This window comes from Trematomus bernacchii, unplaced genomic scaffold (assembly GCF_902827165.1).
Source record: "Trematomus bernacchii unplaced genomic scaffold, fTreBer1.1, whole genome shotgun sequence".
In the NCBI taxonomy this organism is placed as follows: Eukaryota; Metazoa; Chordata; class Actinopteri; order Perciformes; family Nototheniidae; genus Trematomus; species Trematomus bernacchii.
Window position 1 is genome coordinate 9738563 of NW_022987698.1, and position 25375 is coordinate 9763937.

Sequence of the window (25375 nt, forward strand, 5' to 3'; positions counted from 1 at the left end):
AAAAACACAATAATTGTTGTTCTTAAAGGGGTTTAGCTCATTTGAAACTAATGCACCAGCAGTGGTTTGGCTTATTTGAAGCAACACATTTGCAGGTTTCTTACTGTTCTGAATTTGTTTTTTTTAATGTTTTTTTTATAGGTGGCTTTGGATAAAAGCGTCAGCTAAGTAAAATGTAAAGTAATGACCCTCTTAATTATATATTTCCTGATTTCATCAACATTTCGCCAACTGGAAGCTCAAAATGTCTTCAAGAACCAAGAGCAGCTCCTTCTTATCCAGGCAATACATTTATTACATTTATCTAAAAACATCAACAGATAATCAGTGATGGAATGTGACTAAGTACATTAACTCAGGCACAGTAGAGTTAACCCCCAAAAAATAACTCTAACCTGTAGTGCTGTTTATCAATCTAGATTGTTTTGCTTCTCTTGAATATAATGGACCTAGATGGTACTCAGGTAGCGGGACTCAAAGCGGCAAAAATTAAATCAACATACATTACATCAAAAATTCAACAGCAATGTCTCTTTCCAGAAATCATGACCCAGCTACTCAGGATACTCTACATACAGTGTAGCATGTTGTAAGCAGTTTCCTTCAGGAACTGTTTTCTTTTTACAGACTACACCCAGTAACCATCTCACCGCACAAAGGAAAACATCTTCTCTCTGGCAAGTGGCCTGTGCTGACAGCGCAAGATGTAAACATTAATGCCATCCTTCTCGTCTGATTATGTGCAGCTGCTCCTCACCTGTGGAATTCCCTCCCAGACCACCTGAGGACTCCACAGAAAGGCCTAAAAACCTTTCTTTTAAAAAAAGCCTTTGATTAAACTTTTGTTTATTTTGTTTGTTTTTATAATGCCTCCTGTAGCACCTTGGGATTGCTTTTAGCAATGAAAGGTGCTTTATAAATAACATTTATTATTATTATTATTATTATTATTATCTGTAACGTTAGGCAGCTCAGAATAGCCTTGCGTACATCAGAAGATCCACACTTCCTTTTTCATCTCCCCCACATTCACACTGTGACTCTATGGAAGTGGCCTCACCAATAGGTTGGGAGCTAGCTGACAAAAACAACCTACAGTAGATCAAAGGCTACTTTCGGTCATGACAAGTACTGACTTTTACTGACAAGAGCCCTTTCGATCAGAACAAATTGAGCTTTGGATACTTTGATTACATTCTGCTCATAATACTTCTGTACTCTTACTTTAGTGGAGTACTTTTATTCTTAGATTCTAGTATCGATACTTGAGTGAAGGAGTACTTCTTCCATCACTGCAGACTATGGGAGGTCATCTTGCCAAACTGGATGTTTTCTACTTGGCAGCATTGCAAATGAGCCTGAGAGCTACTGTAGGACAAGGCCATTAGTTTGATATGGAGTATCACCCCCCCCACACACACTGTGCGTGTGTGACTTTATTTGAAGATTTCATGAAGTACTCTCTGTATCTGCACTGTCACTGCACTATAACTTCAAAACTAAACAAAACGTACCAAATATTTCAGTATGCTACTTATGGATAAACCATAGGGATAAACTAATTATTAGTCTTGACTTCAGAGACAAATACATATCTTCTTTCTTTCAGTGTTTTCATCTTTGTAGGTCATCAATCATAGATAACTGACAATGTTTAAAGTGGGTTGACGTGATGACGGACATGTGTTATTTTTGTATGATACTAAACATTGTTTCTTTGAAAATCCTATTGATTTACCATTAAAAATAGTTATGTAAAACCTTATACTGAATCAATGTTTGAAGATCATTTTTGTTAAAAACATCTCAAACTAGTTTATTTTTATTTTGTTCTCTTGAGTTCTATTTTGTTCATGTTCTGACACAGCAAATGAATCTATAATTTTAAAGGGTGACATCTCATTATTTTGGTTATTGAGCTTATGGGCATATCCTCCCAATTAAACACATTTTCTTGATTGAGAAATTAAAAATGTATTTTTTTTTGTGTTATTTCTTCCTTTAATTTCCGTGTGACGAATATATAAAACACACAAATCGTTTGTTGGGTAAAATAAACTATATCAATTCACCTGTAAAATCGTAGTAAGTGAAAGAACATTATGTATACACTGGTTCAGTTTCTGTTTGACATGTAGGTTTCATTAATATTGCAGATCCTCATTAATTATTATTCATTTTATTTTGTGTCTTATTCTGGTACCATCTTATAGGTAATTTGCATTTTAAATATGTTTTGATACATTTTGAGCTAACTACGCAGTTTGTTATTGATAAGGATCAGAATATGTTTGTCTGACGTACCTGTAAATGTACAGTGTGTTTTCCACTCTCTGGATATCACCACACAGTGTACACATGCTGTGTGTTGACTCTCATGCTGTGGGGCCTTTACCAGTACAAACCTTGATATGTTTGTCCCCTGACACAGATTCAATATTGTCATCTTGTTTGAAGTGTTGAACTCAAAGCCTTTGACGGGCAGATAGAGCACACAAAAACACTGCCAAGTGTTATAACACAGGCAGGAGTAACTCTACCTCTGGTTTCTCAACCGCTCTCTTTACTTTGGAGAGCTGCCAAGTGTCATTCACCTGAAACGTGTGTAGAGGTGAACTCAAAACAAGTGTCATATGATTGGGGGTACAAGGATGTGAAGAGGGGGTTTGGAAGATCAGAGAGACGAACTGGAGATGCCTTAGTTATTATTAATGCACGGTGGTGGAATGTGACTATTTACTCAAGTACCGTATCCAGGTAAAACATTTAGGTACTTGTACTTTACTTGAGTATTTTCAGTAGTTATCCTACTTTATACTTTTACTTACATTTTATAGGCAAATGTTGTATTTTTACCTCCACTACATTTATTTGACTGATTTAGTTACTTTGCACATTTAGATTATACATACTCAATTTAAAGGTCCCATGTCATGGCCATTCTACTGATCATAATTCCATTGTTGAGGTCTACTATAATAGATTTACATTGTTCAATGTTCCAAAATCACATTGGTTTCTCATACAGCATCTCTGTATAGTATGTGTATTCACTCTCTGTCCTACACGGCTTGTTGGAGCTCCTGCCCCCCCCTCCCTATGAGCCCACTGTGCTCTGATGTGTGTTTATGTGTTACAATGGCGTTTGTTAGCAACCAGAAAATGACAGCAGTAATGACAAACAGATGAGAATGCTGCGTGGGGTCTGGGTGCCGTGTTGGCGGGACGTTGCGGGGCTCGCTGCTCTGCCTTTTGAGGCTCGAGGAGCCAACAGTGTGAGCTGGATTACTGGTGTAGTTTCCTGGTTGCTGCGTGGGGTCTGCGAGACAGCGAAACACGGCGAAACTCAGCCTGAACTCAGCCTGAGCACACACACGTGAGTGTGTGGCGAACTGTGAGTGGAGATCCACAGAGCCACGGCTGAGAAAAGATAAGGCTGAGTGTGCCGGCGAAACTCCGCGGAGTATCGCGGATTTGCGGCTGAGAAAAGATCAGGCTGAGTGAGTGTGTGTGTGTGAGGAGCTCCACGGATTGGTCCATTTGGACCAATTGGTCCATTTGGTCGTCGTTACGTCACTTGGTACCAGGAAGAAAAAAGAAAAATCTCCAACGAGGCGTTCTGGAGCAGCATAGACAGGTCTTTTCTGTGTTACAGAGTTTTACTCGCTACAGGGTGTACTTTGAGGGTTTGTGACTTAGCAGACCGTTTACATGCATAAAACCTTCATAACACACAAGGGGACGGGTAATAACCAGAAAAGCATGACATGGGAACTTTAAATCAGGGGTGGGGAACCTCTGGCCACTGGGCCGTATATGGACCGCGAGACCATTTGGTACAGCCCTCGAGGTAATTTATAAACACACGCAAAAAATTTAAAAAATTAAGAAATCTAGACCGCAAAATAATTAAACAAGCGAGTGCCTGTTTTTCCTGGCCAAGGTCAGGGTCCTTGACCACAACACGAGCCTAAAGGCCCTGACACACCAATCTGATAACAAAGAACTGACACAGACCGACCCCGACTGTCGTGTCCCCTCGCATCTCTACTGATTGGCGGTGTGTCGCACTGGAACACACCGCAAAGACTTCAGCCGACGGCCAAGAAGCACGTACGAACTGCGCATGCGTGAGTGGCAATAACTCTCCTTACCAGCAGGCGGCGGTAGCGTGTATTCGTCATTCAAAAGAGGCAACAACCGGAAGACAGACTGCGTGATAACCGAGAGAAGAAGAACAGACTGGGTGTTTCTCAATCGCGAGTACGCTTGCTTGGTAGCACATGTCTGCCGAGCATCTTGCTTCAGAAGCGAGTCAAGAATACTTCCTGGCATTCGGAAAACGAAGAGTGGAACGGGCTAGCAAGTGTGCGTCATATGAGAGGCCCCGCCTTACAACTTCCGCCACAGATTTGGGGAAATTGGTCCGTGCGCAAAGCATTGTGGGGATTTTAAGACCGCGGAGTCTACTCATGTGCAGCCTCGATATTTCTCCAAACGAAGTACGCCAGGCTCGGTAGATTTCCAAGTATGCTGGAGATTGGAACAGTCCTTCGGCGGCACTCAATGACGTAGTATGCTTGAAATAGCGATTGAGAAACACCCACTGTGTGATTTAAACAGGGGTGCACATAACTGGTACGCAGGTACGCATGCGCGGCAACAATCTGAAATGCGTACCGTCACTTGTGTCACAAAGCGCATTTGCCTACCGACGTACTTGTGAAGCTTTTCCAGAAGGCGGTTAGATCACCGGACGACAGAGTCGGTCTCCGTGTGCACAGACAGGGCTGCTGTTAACGTCGGTCTGTACAGCAGCCCTGCGCTAAAACAGCTGATCACAACGTTCACACATCTGCTTACAGTTCTGTTTCATATGGGTGTTGAGAGATGTATCCATAGATCTCTTCATGTTGCTCTCAAATTGCACCAGATTGATAGTTTTAACTTCAACATTTAAAAAAAAAATCTCCGCATGCTCCCCCCGGACCCCCCCTAGAGGAGGTTAGGTCCCCCCCTAGAGGAGGTTAGGTCCCCCCCCCCACTTAAATGATGTCCACATGGATAGGAAACTAAATACATTTGCCCACATCTTGTGTCCATATCTTTCTGTTTTGGTGGTCATGCCACACCGTGCACGTGCATGCATATGCGAGTCATAGTAAGATATCTGGATTAAGAGGTTGCTTTTTCTTTGCACTGCATGAAAGAAAGGCGAAATGAATGGGCTGTGATTTCAGTATTTTTAAGCAGAGGTCAATAATTTGTACGGCCCTCGGAGGATGTTGAAAAAATTGAAATGGCCCTTGAGAGGAAAAAGGTTCCCCACCCCTGCTTTAAATGAACTCATACATTATCATATATTGATATAGGTTAAGCTACCAAGTATTATACAAAGTAATTCAAATAAACCCCACTTTTACCAAGTGCAAAATTAAAGTGATGAATCTCTGTTTATGTATTATTTCACCAGCTATGACAAGATGGTGCATATGAGATATAACATTAGTTTATACTGCTGGGTATTTTACACTACAACAATTAATCTTAATAAATAAACAAATCCTTAGAAACTGTGTAGAAGAGCTTGCTTATAAAGTTAATAAACTCAGAAGATATTTTATGTAGTAAAAAATGCAGGGGAAGTGTCATTAAATTGGAAGTACCGAAGTAACATACTAGAAAACATGTAGGCCTATTATACAAACATCCCCAATCAGAGATAATCTAAAATGATGATTTCTCATTATGGGAATATTTTTGGGGATTTATGAGGCTATTGATAATGCAACAGGATGCGGCCTCACTACCCCAAACAGAATATGTCTCAACCACATTCAGGTGTCCGTTCACCATCAGCAGGTGTGAGTCCTGCGGGATGAACCCATACTGTAGACCAGTGGTTCCCAAACTTTTTGTGCCTAAGGCACACCAAAGGACAAGTAAAAATCAGTGTAGTGTAGACTGTAGATGAACCTGTGGTCTATGGATGAAACACATTTTACATGGATTTAGATGCAGCTGCACCACCCAGTGGTAGAATGTAAAATCACACACTGTGTCAGTGCTTTTTTTTTTTTTTTAACACTAGTACCCTGGTTATGTGCAGAGGTGGAAGAAGTACTTAGATCTTGTACTGAAGTGAAAGTAGAAGTAACAGAGTGTAGGAATACTCTGTTACAAGTAGAAGTCCTGCTTTCAAAATGTTACTCAAGTAAAAGTACACAATTATTAGTATCATAAAAACTTAAAGTACCAAAAGTACTCATTATGCAGATTGGTCCATTACAGAAGGATATGTTTTGATTATAATAATCGATGCCTTTCAAAGGTGGTAAAGGTGCAGCTAGTTTTAATAACTGTGTATGCTGCAGGGTAGCTTGTGAATTTACGTGTTGTTATATTTTACATCATTAATCCAAGTCTGTGGAGTAACTAAAGGTACAAAATAAATGTAGTGGAGTAAAAGTCAATTTACCTCTGAATTGTAGTGGGGTAGAAATACAAAATGGAAATACGTACTTAGTTACTTCTCTGGTTATGTGCTTGTTCATTTAAATCATTTAAACGCTATAAAATACATTCTTAAACCTGTACCACATTATGACTTTAAAGACCTTTTGAACATTATAAAAATGGTTTATGTTATTTAGTTTTATGGGAGACTAAATTACTAACACCTGTGATATTGTTTGGAGCTGTCTCAGCCAGGAAGAATAGGGTTATGAGGCTTTGTTTAAAAAATAAACAGTAGAGGTCGCCATTTGTCTGAGTGACACTCAATAGTGTCTAGTCTTGCAATTGCAGTTTTTACATTACAGGATTCTCAGTAATTGACACAATTGGTAATGCAAGTTATAGTAATGAGTACCAAAGCAATAAATAACACGTGAATGATGGTTCAGCAGAAGTAAATAAAGTATTCTACATATATTCAAGTACAGCACTCAAATGAGACTTTAATTATTTTTCGTATAGCTTTAACTTCTATTTAAAATTCAGGATTTTTGTAAAATATGTGGTATAACTACTTTCTTTAAAGGTAAATGTTTTGACCTCTGCCTGTCATAGTAAACGTCTACCTTACCTTAGAAACACTCCCTCCTTTGAATACCTCTTACAGACTTTTTCATTTAAAAGCAGTTGTTTTGATGATGATCATACTGTACATAATGATATTTATAAGTTACTTAACAGCTTTAAGTTACTAAAACAAAAATAATGAGTGTCTGAAATCTCAATTTACACATCACTATTCAGTGTCCATAGTGAGTAGTGAACGAATGAACAATGTACAGATATACGTGATAAGAGTGGAAGACTGTTTTACTGTCTTTGTGATAAGAGTGGAAGACTGTTTTACTGTCTTTATGGAGAAGTTACAGCTTTATCATTCCTATTAAGTTTAAGTTTGTTGACCTCCTGTAATACGAGCAGAGCTCCACCCAATTTCCACCTCAGCAGAAGTCTAATCAACCACAATATGTACAAAATTAACAAAACATACATAGATAGATAGATGATACCTACGTGGGTGTGCATAGCTTTAAAATGTTTATGTCAATGCCTGTGAGAGTCAGAAAGAGGATGGTATGTTAAAGCAAAAGACACAGCGGGGTCATACCTTTGGAGGTGGTTTATTTCTTGTGTTTTTGTGTAAAAACAATTACATGTGATTGATCAAATGTGATATAAAACAACAGTAGTGGAATCTACAATTAATAAAAACATAATCAACAGTCGGTATATGTTGGTCCAATAAACTCATACGAGCAACATTTGGTCATGTTAGAAACATTACAACAAGATGGTCACACATTCAGTTCAAGGAAATGTCTCTTTACTCTGACTTTGAGACTTGACATTGAAAAAGGTGTTGTGAGACATAGCTTACAGGTTAGGATTCCAGTGAAAGTATTATTGGTGCTAAAGCTTCATCCACTGATACAGAGGAGCATACCAGCAACATTGCAGTGATCATCAGGCTCATTTCAGCACTACAGGTGTTTTTCCATTATTAAAACAGAGACCTTGGCCAGTACTACTACCCAATCATGAGAATATGTGTTAGTGTGTGACCTGACATGGCTGAAGCCCAGTTTCTCGTACAGCGACACAGCAGCAGTCTGAATGGAGCTGGTCTCCAGCACGACCTTGGAGAAGCCTCGCTCCTTACAGAAATCAACCACAGTCTGAGCCAGCTTGAAGCCCAGGCCCATCCTCCTGCACGATGGAGAGATAATCATCCTGAACAGTTCCCCGTATCTTTCTTCCCCACTTTGTTTGGCCACCACAGCCACCATTCCCATGATCTGGGTCCTCCCATCCACCTCAGCGTCCGCTACCCAGAAACAATCATCCGGTCTGCTCAGAAAGTTACCCGGGATGTCCTGCATGTCTGTCCGGAGTTTCTCCCTAACGTAGCCGGCGTATACCTCATGACAGCAGAAGTAAACGAGGCCCACCCAGGCTCCTGGTAACACCACCGACCCTAACACGGAGCCGAGCAGGTAGCCAGCGACACACAGAGCCAGGGCGATGGCGAGATGGAGAGAGCTGGTCATGGCGGTTCGAAAACATGGACCAATGTGCTCGTTGATGCCTACGCTAAACAGGTGGAGCACTGTGTCATTGTCTGAGGGACGATACCGGCGGATCAGCAGCTTCATGACCGGAAGGAACTAGAATAAAATAAAATGATTTACACGTGAAATCTGACAAAAATGTATTTGAGTGTGTTCATTTTGGGAGCCAATATAATGTAGTTTTAAATTGTGTATACATTATCATATAAGATCTGCATATAGAAACAGCTTGTTATTAGTGCTTTACTGATGTAGATGCTAAAGATATTAAGAGTTGCAATGATGAGTAAAATATTCAACTTTTTCAATTACACTTTATTACCCTCTTTTTTGGAAAAATATTAAATTAAAAAAGATTCACTTGTTGTAGCTTCTTAATGTGAGAAGGCTATTTTTCGTTTTTAATTGCCATCTTGTATGAGTACAGTATAGCCTGTACAGTAGTCTGCTGACTAAATAAGGGTTAGGAGGGATACTTTAAAATTGTATTTTGTTACAATTAGAACTTACCTCAACAAAATGTTATCAGTACCCTGACCCAACTATCACAATTAAACAGTAATGTAACCTGATTACTTTCAATTACTTTTGGATTACCTGAATATCAAATGTGATGCAAATAAATACAACACGAAAATAAATATCAATAAGATGTGTATTATGTAAGAAAACACAACAATGTAACCTTAGAAAGGAAACTAAGATACTTTGTATCAAAAAGGTGTCCTCTGTCCTTTAACAAGAAACTGAATGTGCTCTATTTAAGTTTACATTACATTGCATTTAGCTGACGCTATTATCCAAAGCGACTTACAATAAGTTTAAAACAGTTTATGGAATAAGAATATCCACAGTATTTTTTACAAAAGCCGGTGTTCACTTACTGAAATGTCAAGAAGAAGAAAACCACAGCAAATACAGCAATACAAAACCAAAAGTATTCCATATTATTAACAGGCCATTATTATCTCCAGAATAACCTAGTTTACAAATGCTGTTTTAGTTACAAGCATTCACATTAACAAATCAGGTGTCCACCTACTGCATTTAAAAAAAGTGTTGTAATGTGTAATATGTGCTTTGTTATATTTCTGTAATTCAATATGTATTGTAACTTTTTAAACCTAAAAACCAGCTGAACTGTTAGCATAGCCCCAGCTGTAAAGTCACCAATTGATTAGCACAATACGTCACAAGCTAACTCTCATCACATAAACAACAGTGTTAGTTTACAGGGTCGGAATTCGGGAACCCCATAGAAGAACAATTAATTTCAATATAATACTGAGCTCACGTTAGAAGAAACTAAACAGTTGTAACTTAAAGTAACGCTACGGGCCTGCAATAAACTATTTTATCTGTGCTAGAAACCCATTGTTAATTTGTAGGCTACTGCCGCACACTTAAAGACCACCAAGCGTAACTTATTTGTCGGATAGCTTTGTTATAAAACTAACTTTATATGAAAAGTGAAGCTCTCCTTACTTACGTTACTCTGTCAACTTGTGAAAGTGGAGGTCCTTGTCGGTGAGCAGACCGAACACCGGCGTCTGGCATTAACTGTGAACATTGGAGGAAACAGCCACTTCTCCTGTTTGAAAGTGAACTTTACCGGGGTTAATGGTCATATAAGCACGGCGTAGAATTATAGGAGATATTTTAATAAGTGTCCAATCTTTATGTCGGGTCAAAGTGCAGAGAAAGTTTGAAGAAAGATAGTGAAGACAACGCAACTCGCTGAGTTTGTGCAACACGGAGGGGACCATGGGCCTCTCATAGCCATAACATGGAAACAGACGCCCCCTATAGCCTTATCATGGGACAATTGGACAAACAGTTAAATACCCCCAAAACTAATTTTTGTTCGACCTTTATACATAAACCCCAAATTACCAGAGGTGGAAGAGTGTAGGAATACTCTGTTACAAGTAAAAGTCCTGCATTTAAAATGTTGCTCAAGTAAAAGTAGAAAAGTATAGCATCAAAATGTAACTAAAGTTCCACAAGTTAAAGTACTCATTATGCAAATTGGACAATTTCAGAATAATATATTAAAGGTTTTGACTATAATTATTGATGCATTGAATCAAAGCTGTTAAAGGTGCAGCTAGTTTTAATTATGTTGTAGGCTATGCTGCAGAGTAGCTTGTGGATTTTACTCCAGGTGTTACTAAAGTCGGATGTAAGTGTTGATTATAAGTAAATTACCAGATTCTCAAAAGTGTACTACAGTACTACTTGAATACTTGGTTAGTTTACACCAATACAAATTATTTACTTAGCTGTGTAACATGTTTGATAATTAAGATGATACGCCTACGTTTTTCACTTCCTTTAATGCAGGCTTAATCTCTGGGTTACATCAGTGCAGTTGACGTTGAACCCAATCAGACAGGGTGGATGGTGAAATGATTGGTCAGTGATATATATAACACTGACCTGAGAGCGATGAAGAGGAATCGCAGACTGATACAGATTTGAAATTGTTCTGACGTCAGAAACAGGGAACAAGGTTCAAGGTTCAAGGTTCTTTATTGTCAATCTGACATAGCTACAGAGTAATTATGTAGTTGAAAATCTTATGTCACAGGCTTCTCCAACAATGCAACATAATAACATAATAACAATAAGAGCAAGAGCAATACAAAAAGAATAATAGTTATAAAATAAAATAAAGTGATGATGTGGAATAGTGCAGTACGAGTCTATATAAAAGTTATTGGAATGATATATATATATTAGGTATTAGATACATACTACTGAGTAGCAGATGAATGTTTGAAGTTGTTTCAACAGTTCAATTTTTTAACAGTCTCACTGCCCGCGGGAAGAAACTGTCTCCGAATCTTCTTGTCCTTGCCAGGATGCTGCAGTAACGTCTGCCAGACCGCAACAGAAAGAAAAGTTTGTGGCTGGGGTGATGGGGGTCTTTGATAATCCGTAGTGATTTCTTCCTGAGCCGCTGGGAGTAAAGGTCCTCCATGGATGGCAGCTCCGTCCTGGTGATGTGCTGTGCAGTTTTCACCACCCTCTGTAAAGCCTTACGATCGAGGTCGGTGCAGCTGCCGTACCAGGCCGTCATGCTGCCAGTCAGGATACTCTCTATCGTGCACCTGTAGAAGTTGCAGAGTATCCTGGAATCCATTTTGAACCTCCTCAACCTGCGGAGGAAGAAGAGCCGCTGTCGAGCTTTCTTGGTGATGGTGGTGGTGTGAAGAGACCATGTCAGGTTCTCAGTGATGTGGACCCCAAGGAACCTGAAGCTTTTGACTCTCTCCACCGTAGTCCCATTGATGGCGATGGGGGCGTGTCCCTCTCCCTGCTGCTTCCTGTAATCCACAATCAGCTCCTTTGTTTTGCTGATGTTGAGATGGAGGTTGTTATCCTGGCACCAAGATGTCAGGTTTTCGACCTCCTCTCTGTACGCCGTCTCGTCATCGTCTGTGATCTGGCCGATGGCGGTCGTGTCATCAGCAAACTTCACGATGGTGTTGGAGCTGTGTGTGGCCACGCAGTCGTGGGTGAACAGGGAGTAGAGGAGAGGGCTGAGCACGCAGCCTTGAGGGGCACCGGTGTTTAGAATCAGGGTGGAGGATGTGATGTTTCCCACCCGCACTGCCTGGGGTCTGCCCGTCAGGAAGTTCAGGATCCAGTCACAGAGGGCGCTGTTGAGCCCGAGGTCTCTGAGCTTGATGGCCAGCTTGGAGGGCACAATGGTATTGAATGCTGAACTGTAGTCAATGAACAGCATTCTCACATATGTGTTCCTGTTCTTCGGGTCCAGGTGTGAGAGGGCAGTGTGGAGGGTGAGGGCTATGGCGTCGTCTGTGGACCTGTTTGCTCTGTAGGCAAACTGCAGGGGGTCCAGAGATTCAGGGAGGGAGGAGGTGATGAATGATTTGACTAACCGCTCAAAGCACTTCATTATGGTGGAGGTGAGTGCTACTGGGCGGTAGTCGTTGGGGCAGGTGATGATTGTCTTTTTCGGGACAGGAACGATAGTGGAATATTTGAAGCATGTGGGGACTACAGACTGCAGCAGGGACCTGTTGAAGATGTCTGTGAACACCTCTGCCAGCTGAACTGCACACACCCTGAGAACACGGCCAGGGATGCCATCAGGTCCAGGAGCCTTGTGTGGGTTAACCCTTTTAAAGGATTTACACACATCTGCCCTATTTAAAACAAAAGGGCAGGGCTCCTGGTCCCTCTGTACCTCCACAGCCCGGCTTGCAAAAAGCGTGCAAAAAAAGCGTGCAAAAAAACTGTTCAGCTCATCTGGGAGAGATGCGCACGCAGACACTCCCGCAGCACCCCCGCTGCCTATATGGGCAACTCTCCACCTATCAGGGGAATGAGAGGTTGCCGTGGCATGGTAACAGCATGGTAACATGACGCTCGTACCTCGCCCCCCTCCTTTGCAGGGGGGCGTGGTCAGCTGCAGCTCATTTGCCACAGAATCAGCCCTTGCAAAAACAGGGCTGGAATACAGCAAATAGAGCGAAATGAGTCATGGCTAAAATGCATGATCTGTTTGGTATTTTGAAATCGCTAACATTTTAGCATAAGTCAATGCAGTTTAACATAGCGGAAATTAGCATCGCGGCTAACGGACATTTTCTGACTGGTGAAGATGCAACACGTTCTCACTCCCAACCCGTCACATGCTGACGGTCGGTCAGGGCCCCTCCCCGTCACTCTATTACGGACAGGGTACCCCTTGAGAGTCAGTTTTCAACGGGCAGGGCATCCCATTGACTTGCATAGAGCTCCCTGAACGTTGGTAATAGACAAGTTGGGATCGCGGCAAAATGCTCTCCGAAGATCCATTCTCACAGCGTTTATCAACCTTTTTCTTACTCAATATCAAGCCACACTTATTGTTTTTACTTCTTTATTTTAATTGAATAATGTAGGACTTTTGTTTCCGTCAGTTAGGGGGAGAGTAGGGGCTCAGAATACTGAAATCTGTATTGTTTCATTGTTTTTTCCTTCTAATTTTGTATTCTTTTCTAAACCACACACTGTTATTTACTCAACAATAACACACAATGATCCTTTTGTGTATTTATTTGTTTGATTGATAAACACAAGTTGGAGTCCGTCAGGACCGAGGGTCGGAGCAGCTCATAGTAGTTGCTTTAGAGAATTTTACACCCGGAAGTAAGTATTCTCTCAGCTTCGCTTGACAAACCCCGTGATAGTCCTCAAGCTTTGATTGGATGTTTGAGTGTGCGCCGAGGGTTACGCCGAGCGTCAAACAGCACTTTGAAATGGGATGGAACCACGACAGACTGTCCAAAACTGGATTTGAACGGGTCCACCCCATCCCCCCCCTCCCCCACCCCGTCCCCAGAACTACACATGCTGGCTATTGTGTGTTTCGCAACATGTTCTATGGCACGTCTCTGCTGGGAATTGTAGTTTTAAAAGACGCTTTCATATTTCCCATAATAAGAAGTTGCCAGTATTAAACTGTGTACATCCCTGGAGGTTTAGGGGATAGGAAACACTCAAATTTAAAACATATAATTAATAAATGGGGTGAAAATGGCTTGTGCCCATAATGGGCAGCATTAATATATACCCACATGACAGCTAAGGTCACAAGAGCTTTATTTAACAGCTGGTCTTATGTCTGTGACCCCTCCTGTTGTCAATTGATATGCCTGAAACATGCACTTGTCAAGGTTCAGAGGCAAATTTTGCAAATATGGCAGTAGCCATCGATCATCTTAAGATAAGATATACTTTATTGATCCCAAGTTGGAAACATTTGCGTTACATCAGCATGTGTAACAGTTGTAAATATGCAGTGGTGTTTATTTGTAAATCATTTAGTATAATCACACAAATTCTGTGTTTTATATTTAATAATTCTGTGTTCTTTATTCTTTATTGAATGTTCAATACCTGACAAGGTCGGAGATGAACAACTTGGGTCGCAGGTTCCTCAACAGTGCATTACAAGACATCTATCAATATCTGTGTATACCTCCACCATTAAACTGTCGTATTCTGCACATTTCTTATACTATCTACATACATCTTATAAGAGTATAATACATATGTATAATATCAGTTAAAATAAGTGCTTAAACATACAGTAGTTAACATTGCAGGAAAGCAATATATTAGTACTTTGTCAGGCTTAGTATTTATACCCCCAAAGCTTTTTTCTTATTCAAAATAAGACCTTAACCTAAAGTATTCTTTAATGTTTAAATAAAGCCTTATTAGTTTGTCTGTCTGTGTCTCCCATTAATATCTAATAATAAAAATAATAAATGTCAATAACGTGCTTTAACCACCAGGTGTCCCTTTCTATCAGCTTTGCACCGTTATGGTGTAAATATACCAATATACCGATTGGATCAAATATAAAAGTCAGCCGAATTAGTATTGATACTGCAAGGAGACTTATATTGTGAAGAGAAATTGAAGATTTTGTTTAATTGCTGATATATTTATGATCCACGTCACATATTCAGTTTAGGCGGCAGTTCTTCCTATTTGTCTAGAAGTCTTCTCATCAGGGCTCTATAAATAGCGAACTACGGCAGATATGTAATATTTAATGCAGCCGAACCGTGTATTACAATGCCGTTATGAGATGACCTCCAAAGAGAAAAGCAAGCAAACTCGGAATAAAGTATTATTATTATTATTATTATTTTTTTCGGATTTCACATCAACAGGAAGTCCGGTTAACTAAAATGTCCATGCGGAACAATACCCCCAACACATAGATCCTGATGCCAGGCAACACAATCGCACAACGGCACGTCCATTAATTCCACAACCACACACATGGATTAACATCTATTTAATACATTAATGTAGCCTTTGTTTCTGCTAAAAGAGGTGTCAACCAGCTGGGGCAACAAGAAAATCGTCGAAATCGAGTGTGACTATTAAAAAATAAATAATTATTATATTAATATTGACAATAACAACCGACCGTCGGGGAGCGTTCTCATGGCGTCTATTATCAACGCTATGGGAGGTCTATGAAGGTCGATGGGACGCCCTGCCCGTTGAAAACTGACTCTCAAGGGGTACCCTGTCCGTCAACATGTGACGGGTTGGGAGTGAGAACGTGTTGGAAGATGATGAGCTAGTTAAAGGGGACCTATCATGCAAAATGCACTTGTGTACGTCTTTCATACATGAATATGTGTCCCCGGTGTTCCAGGGAACTCACCAAGTGTAAGAAAACACAACCCTCTCTATTTTCCTCCATTCCCAAATCTCTAAAAAAGGGGCTGCAACGGATCTGATAAAAACTGATCCAGATTTGAACACTGTCCTGACGTCAGGACGGTGGCGCTACGGCTATTGGGCCAACTCCACCAATCAGGAGGAGACAGCCACGGCCATTGCCGTTCGAAAGCGCTGGAGACGCTACATATGCCAGGCCTGTAGGTGGTGCTGTTCTCACAGAATCAGCCCTTGCAAAAACAGGGCTAAAAAAGTGCACATTGAGCGAAATGAGGCATGGCTAAAATGCATGATCTGTTTGGTATTTTGAAAAGAAAAAAGTATAAATATGCCTTATATAGGTATGGTCCTACACTATATTATTATAATATAGCATGATAGGTCCACTTTAAATCAAATCAAATCAAATCAAGTTTTATTTATAAAGCACATTTAAAAGCGATTTTTGGTCGAGCCAAAGTGCTGTACATGTAATAAAAACACATTACTACAATCACAATAAAAGACAATAAATTACAACAGATATATATAAAAAATAAAAAAAACACAAGGAAAAGTCAGGAGTCATGCTCCGCTCTAACTAGAAGGCCAGAGAGAAGAAGTGTGTTTTTAGTGTAGATTTAAAAACCCCTAGGGTCTGGGCCGACCTCACATGGAGGGGCAGAGTGTTCCAGAGCCTAGGGCCAGCTGCTGCGAAGGCTCGGTGCCCTCGGGTTTTAAGCCTGGTCTTGGGCACTACCAGCAGCAGCTGGTCAGCAGACCTTAAAGCTCTGGCTGGGGTGTAGCGCTGGAGGAGTTCGGCTATATAAGCCGGAGCCAGCCCATTTAGTGCTTTGAAAACAAATAAAAGGATTTTAAAATCAATTCTGAACCGAACTGGAAGCCAGTGTAGTGAGGCCAGAATTGGGGTGATGTGGTCACGCTTTTTGTGGCCAGTCAGCAAACGTGCAGCTGCGTTTTGGACTAGCTGCAGGCGTTTAATTGAGGCCTGGTCCATACCCACATACAGAGCGTTGCAATAGTCCAGTCTTGAGGTTACAAAGGCGTTAATAACCCTTTCTAAGTCATTAAAAGATAAATACGACTTGGTTTTGGCCAATAGTCTTATTTTAAAAAAGCAGGATTTGACTACGGTGCTGACCTGCTTGTCGAATTTAAAAGTGCTAGTGAAGGTCATTCCAAGGGGAGGATGTTTTCTTTGAGAGAGCCCAGAATATCAACCGGAGAGGCTGGAGGTTGGGGTCCAAAAAAGATGACCTCAGTCTTGCTCTCGTTGAGGTTGAGAAAGTCTTTGCTCAGCCAGGATTTTATCTCTGTTAAGCAGTCCATCAACTGCTGTAGTGAGTGTTTGACATTTGCTTTGAGAGGCAGATATATCTGTACATCGTCGGCGTAGCAGTGGAAGGGAATATTATGTTTAGTGAGAATTGAACCTAGGGGCAGTATGTACAGTGGAAAAAGGATGGGGCCCAGAATCGAGCCTTGGGGAACCCCACAGGTAAGAGGGGCTTTGGCAGAGGAGAAGGCACCTCGCTGTACCGAGAAGCTACGGTCTGTCAGGTAGGACCTGAACCATGCAAGGGCAGAGCCTGTGATGCCAGCGGACTGTTCAAGCCGTGACAACAGGATGCTATGGTCCACAGTGTCAAAGGCAGCTGTCAGGTCTAACAGCACCAAGACAGCTGGGCTACCTGAGTCGGCGGCTAGGAGCAGATCATTAAAAACTCTTAAAAGGGCTGTTTCAGTACTGTGCATGGGTTTGAAACTTTTCATGGATTCCATGCATGGTTAAAAAAGACTGCAGCTGGGCGTAGACTACTCGCTCCAGGGCTTTAGATAAAAAAGGTAGCTGGGAGATGGGCCTAACATTTGCGAGAATGGAGGGGTCGAGATTTTTCTTTTTAAGTAGTGGCTTAACCACGGCATGTTTGAAGGCAGCTGGGACACATCCAGAGCTAAGAGAGGTGTTTAAAAGTAATAAAATACTTGCTCCAACTGAATCAAAAACATCTCTGAGAAGGCGAGAGGGAATGCTGTCTGAGGTGCAGTTTGTCGGCCGCAGGTGCTTGACTACATCCGAAAGAGAAGAGAGGGATACAGGCTCAAAGTGGTCGAGGACAGCAGGGCACAGAAAAGGAGCAGTATCTGGGGTAGCACTAGTGTGGGCTAGCCTAAGAGCAGATACTTTTTCAATAAAAAATTTAAGAAACTTATCACAGAGAGTAGTCGATGGGACAATAGAAGAAACATCACAGGGATTAATGATAGAGTTGAGGACATTAAAAAGAACCTGAGGTTTATGGCTGTTTTTGGAGATTAACAGAGAAATGTGCTCTGTTTTGGCTGCTTTGACTGCCATCTGTTAGTCAGAAAGGCAAGCACGAAGGATTTCTAGGGAGACATGGAGTTTATCCTTTTTCCATTTTCTCTCTGCACGCCTGCAAGCGCGTCTGAGAGCACGAGTACAGTCATTGAGCCACGGCTCTGATAGAACTTTGGTGCGTCTAAGCGTAAAAGGAGCAACAGAATCCAGTATTAGTGTGCATGTCGAGTCAAACATGGAGATAAGCTCATCAGCATTAAAAGCACAGTTCAAATCTAATTTACAGATCGGAGAAGCATTAAAAACATCAGAGAACTGTGAGGCAGTCAAGGGGTTAATCGAACGCAGACGACGCGCAGGGGCACGTGATTCGACTCCTGCGGAAGGGATGGAGGTTGTAAACAGAACCGGTAAATGGTCTGAGATACGCGTTGCTGCACATATTTCATCCACAGATACAGACAGTCCAAACGATAATACTAAGTCCAAAGTGTGTCCTTTTTTGTGTGTTGGGCCAGCCACGGACTGAACGAGACCAAAAGAATCAAGGAGATTTAAAAAGTCCCTAACCAGAGGTTTGGACTCGCAACACACATGGACATTGAAGTCTCCGGAGATCAAAACACGATCATATTTCACCATGATCCCGGACAGAAAGTCAGAAAAGTCATTTATGAAATCCTTATTGCACTTTGGCGGACGATACACGACTGCGCAGAGTATAGGCGAGGCCGGGTTCAGTTCAAAAAGCTGCAACTCAAAGCTAGCATAGCTAGTTACAGGGTGAAGCAATCGGCATTGGAGGCTAGCTCTAAACACTTTAAGTAATGTAACCACAGTTAGTCTATGTGTTCTGATGTTAGTAACTATGTAGGCTAACATTAGTTAGGCTATGTGTTGTGGACTAATGCATTCAAGTTAGTTCACATTTTAGTTGTTATTGCCCCTGCTGACAGTTGTGTGGATAATATGTAGCCTACAGTCAATGGAATTTCACATTTTGCTCTCCAATGTATGTTACTTTAATGTTGACCGATAATACTATAACTATATATTTTACAGGAGCATTGTTGAAATTCCTAGGTCGAACTAAGCCTGCAGAACCACAACTCCTGCCGATACCGAGGCCCAGTTCTCCCTTCCCACCAACCCAGGCTCATTGTGCTAGGTAAAACTCTCATTCAATAAAAGTAGTCTTTTAAAGGTGGGGTAGGTAATTTTGGAGAAACCAGCTCGAGTGCGCTAGAATTTGAAAATACACAGCCGGAAAAAATCTGCCACTTCCTTACAGAGCCCCTCCTCCAACACACACAAACGTGCACATGACCAATGAGGGCACGAGATAAGTTTGTGCACAGATGGAAGGCTGACAGGCAGGTAGGCCATCCAGTTATTTTAGCCGGGCCGGCTAAAATGATTGGTCGTGCTTTTTTCAGTACCACGGCTTCCACAGATGACATTTTTTTTTATGGATTTTTTGTCAAAGCACTTAAGATATTCATTGCTATCGAGATGTTAAGAGCATTCCATGGAATATAACAAAAAGTGTATCTCGAGCCGGTTTCTCAAACCCCACCTTTAAAGATGAATGCAATTACATTTTAAAAAGTTTTAAACAAAACTGTTACAGATGCAGATGCTTGGTCCAAATTCCATAAAACATACCAACCAGTAGCGCCACACTCAGACGAAAATGTACAAAGCCTATTCTTCCACTATTTGCATTCCCACATTATTCACCAAGCCAGCCCATGCTTTAATATAGATATTATGGATATTGTTATAATTCCTGCTATCTTTTGTGAACTTCTAATTATTTGTAATGGTTCTGTTCCACAGATGCTGTAGTAAACCACCATCCAGGGACCATGACATCAGATATAAGAAAATCCATTAACACAAGAATTTGTGAGTTAAGGCGCCAGGTGAAGCGAAAAAAACAAGATGGACGATTAAATAGGGTACAAGACTGTTTTTTTGGCCCTGTTCCGGACCTTGTTTTAATGAGTGATCAGCTCATGTTTAAAGTTGTCACCAGGTGAAACAAAAAACAAGATTGTTAAATAGGATAAGGACTGCTCTTTTTGGCCCTGTATGAAATAACAATGCATCATTTATTAACTATACCTATACAAAATGTAATACATGTTCCCTTCATTATGTAATAACACCTCCTTTTGTAATAATGTGCCCATTATGTAGTAAACAAGTTCAATGCAAATATGTAATACATGTCACCACATTTTGAAATATATTATTACATGTTGCAGTGGTTATTACAAAATGAGTTGCAAACAATAACATTACACCTGTTTATTTATTTATTCAACCATGAATCATCCTTACTCATAATTAATTTAAAAATATTTCAGTAGAATATCTTTCATTGGCCAAAACTAGATCAAGTGTTACCATATTCATTAGCAAACATGTATATCAACATCAATGTTGGGATATATTTACAGTTTGGTTATGGTTACATAATGAATATTACAGTTTTTTAAAAGGGCAACTCACACATTTTGTAATAACCATTGCAAAATGTAATAATTTATTACAAAATGCAGGGAAATGTATTTTATATTGCGTTCAGGCTGTTGATTACAGAATGCAGCAGATTATTACAAAATGTGGGTTTTATTATATATATTATATATTTATTAGTGAATATATAGCGCATACATGTCCCCATATAATTGTGAATATATAGTACATGCATGTCCCCATATAATTGTGAATATATAGTACATACATGTCCCCATATAATTGTAAATATATAGTACATGCATGTCCCATATAATTGTGAATATATAGTACATACATGTCCCCATATAAATCTGAATATATAGTACATACATGTCCCCATATAAATCTGAATATATAGTACATACATGTCCCCATATAAATCTGAATATATAGTACATACATGTCCCCATATACATCTGAATATATAGTACATACATGTCCCCATATACATGTTAATATATAGTAAATGTATGTTCACATATATACACAACCAATATATTATATATATTTACATATATTACTCAATATATGGAAAGCGGCAATTACTGATGTATTATCCCATATATTGCAATATATTAACACAATATATTATTCTATATATCTTCAATATATTGTAATATATTAACACAATATATTATTCTATATATCTTCAATATATTTTGTAGATATGAATAAATATTCTTTTCATGTTGATTATTAATCAGTATCAGTTGGTGTAGCCAACAGCAAGATTTACTTTTTTTAATCTTTTCAATTAACCAGTAAATCAGAACACTAAATAATGTAATATATTGACAGTTAATATATGGGGAAATCTATTTTCTTTGCGTAAGGGCGAAGACTCTGTGTGTCGCTGCTCTTGTGCTGAGTCTCTCCTCAGTGTGCCAGCCTGCGTCGCTGGGCTGTGAGAAGCTGCTGCAGCCAGTGGACAAGGCTCCAGATGTAAGTCTCTTTTCACATTTATAACTGCCTTTGCATTTTTGGATGAAGACAAATATTCATTTATTTTTGTGTTCTGACCAGTAAACAAAAGGAATAATTTAACGTAGAAAAAAATTAAATGTATCATCTGCTCCCGATGTTAAACCAAAGCCTTTTTGGCATGATACAAATACAAGGCATTTTCATGATCTAAAACTCCTCAAAGTACCACATCTGCATGATGTTTAAGCATAAGATAATACTAAATCCCTGACCCTGGCAATGCTATTTTCTACTTTTCTCTGCACAATAAACAATCCAGAAGAGGTCTTACCAGAGAGGGATGCACCTGGAGGAAGCAGTCCACAGAAATAGTCGTGAGGGACAAAACTGAGACCAGAGTCAACAGGACGACCACACAGCTGATGAAGACACAGCCGACCAGAAAGTCAGCCACAGCCAGACTGACGATAAGAAGGTGGGCTCCTGAATGCTTTTACTGGTCCACAGCGCCAAAATCACCAACATATTACCAAGACAGCAGCTAACAGCAATGAGCACCTCGAAAAACATGTAGATAATTTCCTCCACATTCATTCTGCTTCCTCTCTGACTCTCTGACTAATGTTTGATAGCTGATGGTCTACTGAGTGTTATTTACACTATAAGTTAACATTCATCTTTATAAAACCAACGAGAGCGATGAAGAGGAATCACAGCCATGATGAAGACTCATTGAGTCGCTGCTCTTGTGCTGAGTCTCTCCTCAGTGTGCCAGCCTGCATTGCTGGCCCTTCGAGAAGCTGCTGCAGCCAGTGGACAAGGCTCCAGATGTAAGTCTCTTTTCACATTTATAACTCCCATTTCATTTGTGTTAGTTTTATCAGACAAATCTAGGTTCAAACTACTGTACCGATTTGTGCTACATATATTTTTCCTTGGGCAAGTAAAACCTTAACTATAAAATGTGCATCTCGAAACATAAATGAAACATGCATTTGACATATATAATTTGTCTTATTTCAGTTGACAGGGAAATGGCGAGTCATAGGGGTCCGTGTACGTTTTGTCAGTTTGATTTTTCGTTTAAACCAAAAGCCAAAAAAGCCTTTTTTCCTTTTTTTGTTTTCTATTTAAAACGAAAAAACCCTACTTTCACCTGCACCCAGCAGCAAGCGGGAGAACGATATCTCATACAGTCGACCCCTAAAACAGTTCACACAGTAATGGAACAGTTGTTAAGCATTATTTTGTCCAACTAGTCTACATTAGGAATTTGATGTTTGTCTAAACTGCTAAGAAGCTGACAGCTGAGTTAGAATAGAAAGACATGCATGCCATAATCACTAGACGCTCAAAAGAGGAATGTGTGTGTAAGGCTTACATGAACTGAATTGAAACACTGTCCATTAGTTGATTAATAAACAAGAAATTAAAGTCAAAGTTTTAGGCATTTTCATTTGTAGCATGCTGTAAATATGGACTATGAATGAACACATGCAATGTGGAAACACACAAATAGGTTTATTCTCATTACTCATAACAGTATCAGACACAATGACTTTACTGAGAGTGAAGATGGCATGAACATAGTTACTATATGGTACTGAAGACAAAATACAGTATATTGCATTTACCTCTTCCTTTAACTCTCTCTCCAAAATTGGCCTCCATTGTTGTGCACAACAAAGTGTTCAAGATCAGGTTTCTAAGTGATATAATTGGTTACATGGCTTTTAACATATGCATTCTCAACCCAGTCTCACATCTAAACGTGTAATAACTACAGTACGTTGGTCATTCATTTCCAATGGCTGGCGTCGATGTCACATGATCTTCAACTTTCTCTCCGCAGAAATAAAAAAACATGGCCGACCTTCGTTTTATTCTCGTTAGAAAATGCCTATTTTAAGGTTAGTTTGGCCATTAAAATGCGTTTTGATGTCATTTGATGCGAGAAATATGAGTTGTTATTTCAGATGATGTGTGCAGTGGATGTACATGATCTTTAGTTTGCTAGTTATTACGAAGAATACTTCAGGAAATTGTGTAAATACAACGTTTTCATTGTTACCAAGGTGGTTGCTAGGTTATCTTTATTGCTACACCCTTCCCCGTCAATTTATAGTAAACAGTGTCTCAGGCTTTGGCTATAGGGCGGCTCAAAGTATTTTGTCCGGCCGTTGTGAAGACTGGTTTGTTTTTTGTCCTTGTTTTTGTTTTAAATAAAGCATACTCAATCGAAACATGCCAAACATGTGACGTCATATGACGCGTCGCATCTGCGCACAGGGAGCAGGGAGGGAGACCCCGAGATCCGTATTCCCCGTATTTTTTAAATAAAGAGATTTTCAATCACGGGCGCGCATCACACGTGTGACGTAATGTGGTATTAAAAGTATTAAAAGTGGTGAAAATCACTACAAGTCTGGGCATGTTGAGAGCTGTAAATGCACACACATTTCATAGGCTTATATTTCAACAGTTTTACGACAAACTGTGACTTTTTTGACATGGAAATGATTGTTTAAGATAATATACGGGATCGAAAGATAATCTTTCTCTCTCCATTGACTTCAATGCATACTTTTTCCGAAATAAGATCCCATGGAGGAACCCGGAAGTTTGACGGACATTACCCACAATCCTCTGTAGCAACCAGACTGTATAAAAAAATTAAATAATACATTATTCCGAGTGTGCTTGCTTTTCTCTTTGAAAGTCATCACATAACGGCATTGTAATACACGTTTCGGCTGCATTAAATATGACATGTCTGCCGTAGTTAACTCTATTTATAGAGCCCTGATGACAAGACTTCTAGACAAACAGGAACTGCCGCCAAAACTGAAAACTTGATGTGGATCTTAAATATATAAGCAATTAAACAACATCTTACATTTCTTTTCAAACAATACGTCTCCTTGCAGTATCAACACTAATTCGGCTGACTTTTATATTTGATCCAATTGGTAGATAGGCTGTATTTACGCACAGCTGATAGAAAGGGACACCTACTGGTTAAAGCACGTTATTGCATTTTATAATTTTATTATTAGATATTAATAGGAGGATGTGCAAAACAGACAAACTAATAAGGTTTTAATAAACATTAAAGAATACTTTAGGTTAAGGTCTTCTTTTGAATAAGAAAAAAGCTTTGGGGGTATAGAAGATGAATATGGAGGGATGAAATCCTCTTTGATGGTCACACATGCAGAGCACACAGCACACACAGTGAAATTTGTATCTACAGATAAATATTAAGCCTGACAAAGTGCTTAACGTCTAATATATTGCTTTCCTGCTATGTTAACTAATCAAATCGAATCAAATCAAATCAAGTTTTATTTATAAAGCACATTTAAAAGCGATTTTTGGTAGAGCCAAAGTGCTGTACATGTAATAAAAACACATCACTACAATCACAATAAAAGACAATAAATTACAACAGATATATATAAAATTAAATAAACAAAACACAAGGAAAAGTCAGGAGTCGTGCTCCGCTCTAACTAGAAAGCCAGAGAGAAGAAGTGTGTTTTTAGTGTAGCTTTAAAAACCCCTAGGGTCTGGGCCGACCTCACATGGAGGGGCAGAGTGTTCCAGAGCCTAGGGCCAGCTGCTGCGAAGGCTCGGTGCCCTCGGGTTTTAAGCCTGGTCTTGGGCACTACCAGCAGCAGCTGGTCAGCAGACCTTAAAGCTCTGGCTGGGGTGTAGCGCTGGAGGAGTTCAGCTATATAGGCCGGAGCCAGCCCATTTAGTGCTTTAAAAACAAATAAAAGGATTTTAAAATCAA

General features: G+C 40.0%; 1 protein-coding gene across 2 annotated transcripts; it reads right to left on the reverse strand.

Moving 5' to 3' along the window:
- Positions 1-7630: 7630 nt before the first annotated feature.
- Positions 7631-10169, reverse strand: nat8l2 (N-acetyltransferase 8-like 2). 2 transcript variants are annotated; one of them, XM_034139329.1, is made up of 2 exons: positions 10075-10169; positions 7631-8681 (listed from the first exon to the last, which is right to left on the reverse strand). In XM_034139329.1, the coding sequence occupies exon 2, from the start codon at positions 8667-8669 to the stop codon at positions 7998-8000; it is 672 nt and encodes a 223-aa protein (XP_033995220.1). In that variant the 5' UTR covers positions 8670-8681; positions 10075-10169; the 3' UTR covers positions 7631-7997. The 2 variants fall into 2 exon arrangements, with proteins under 2 accessions (XP_033995220.1, XP_033995221.1); XM_034139330.1 differs by having other exon boundaries at positions 10071-10134.
- Positions 10170-25375: the final 15206 nt, after the last annotated feature.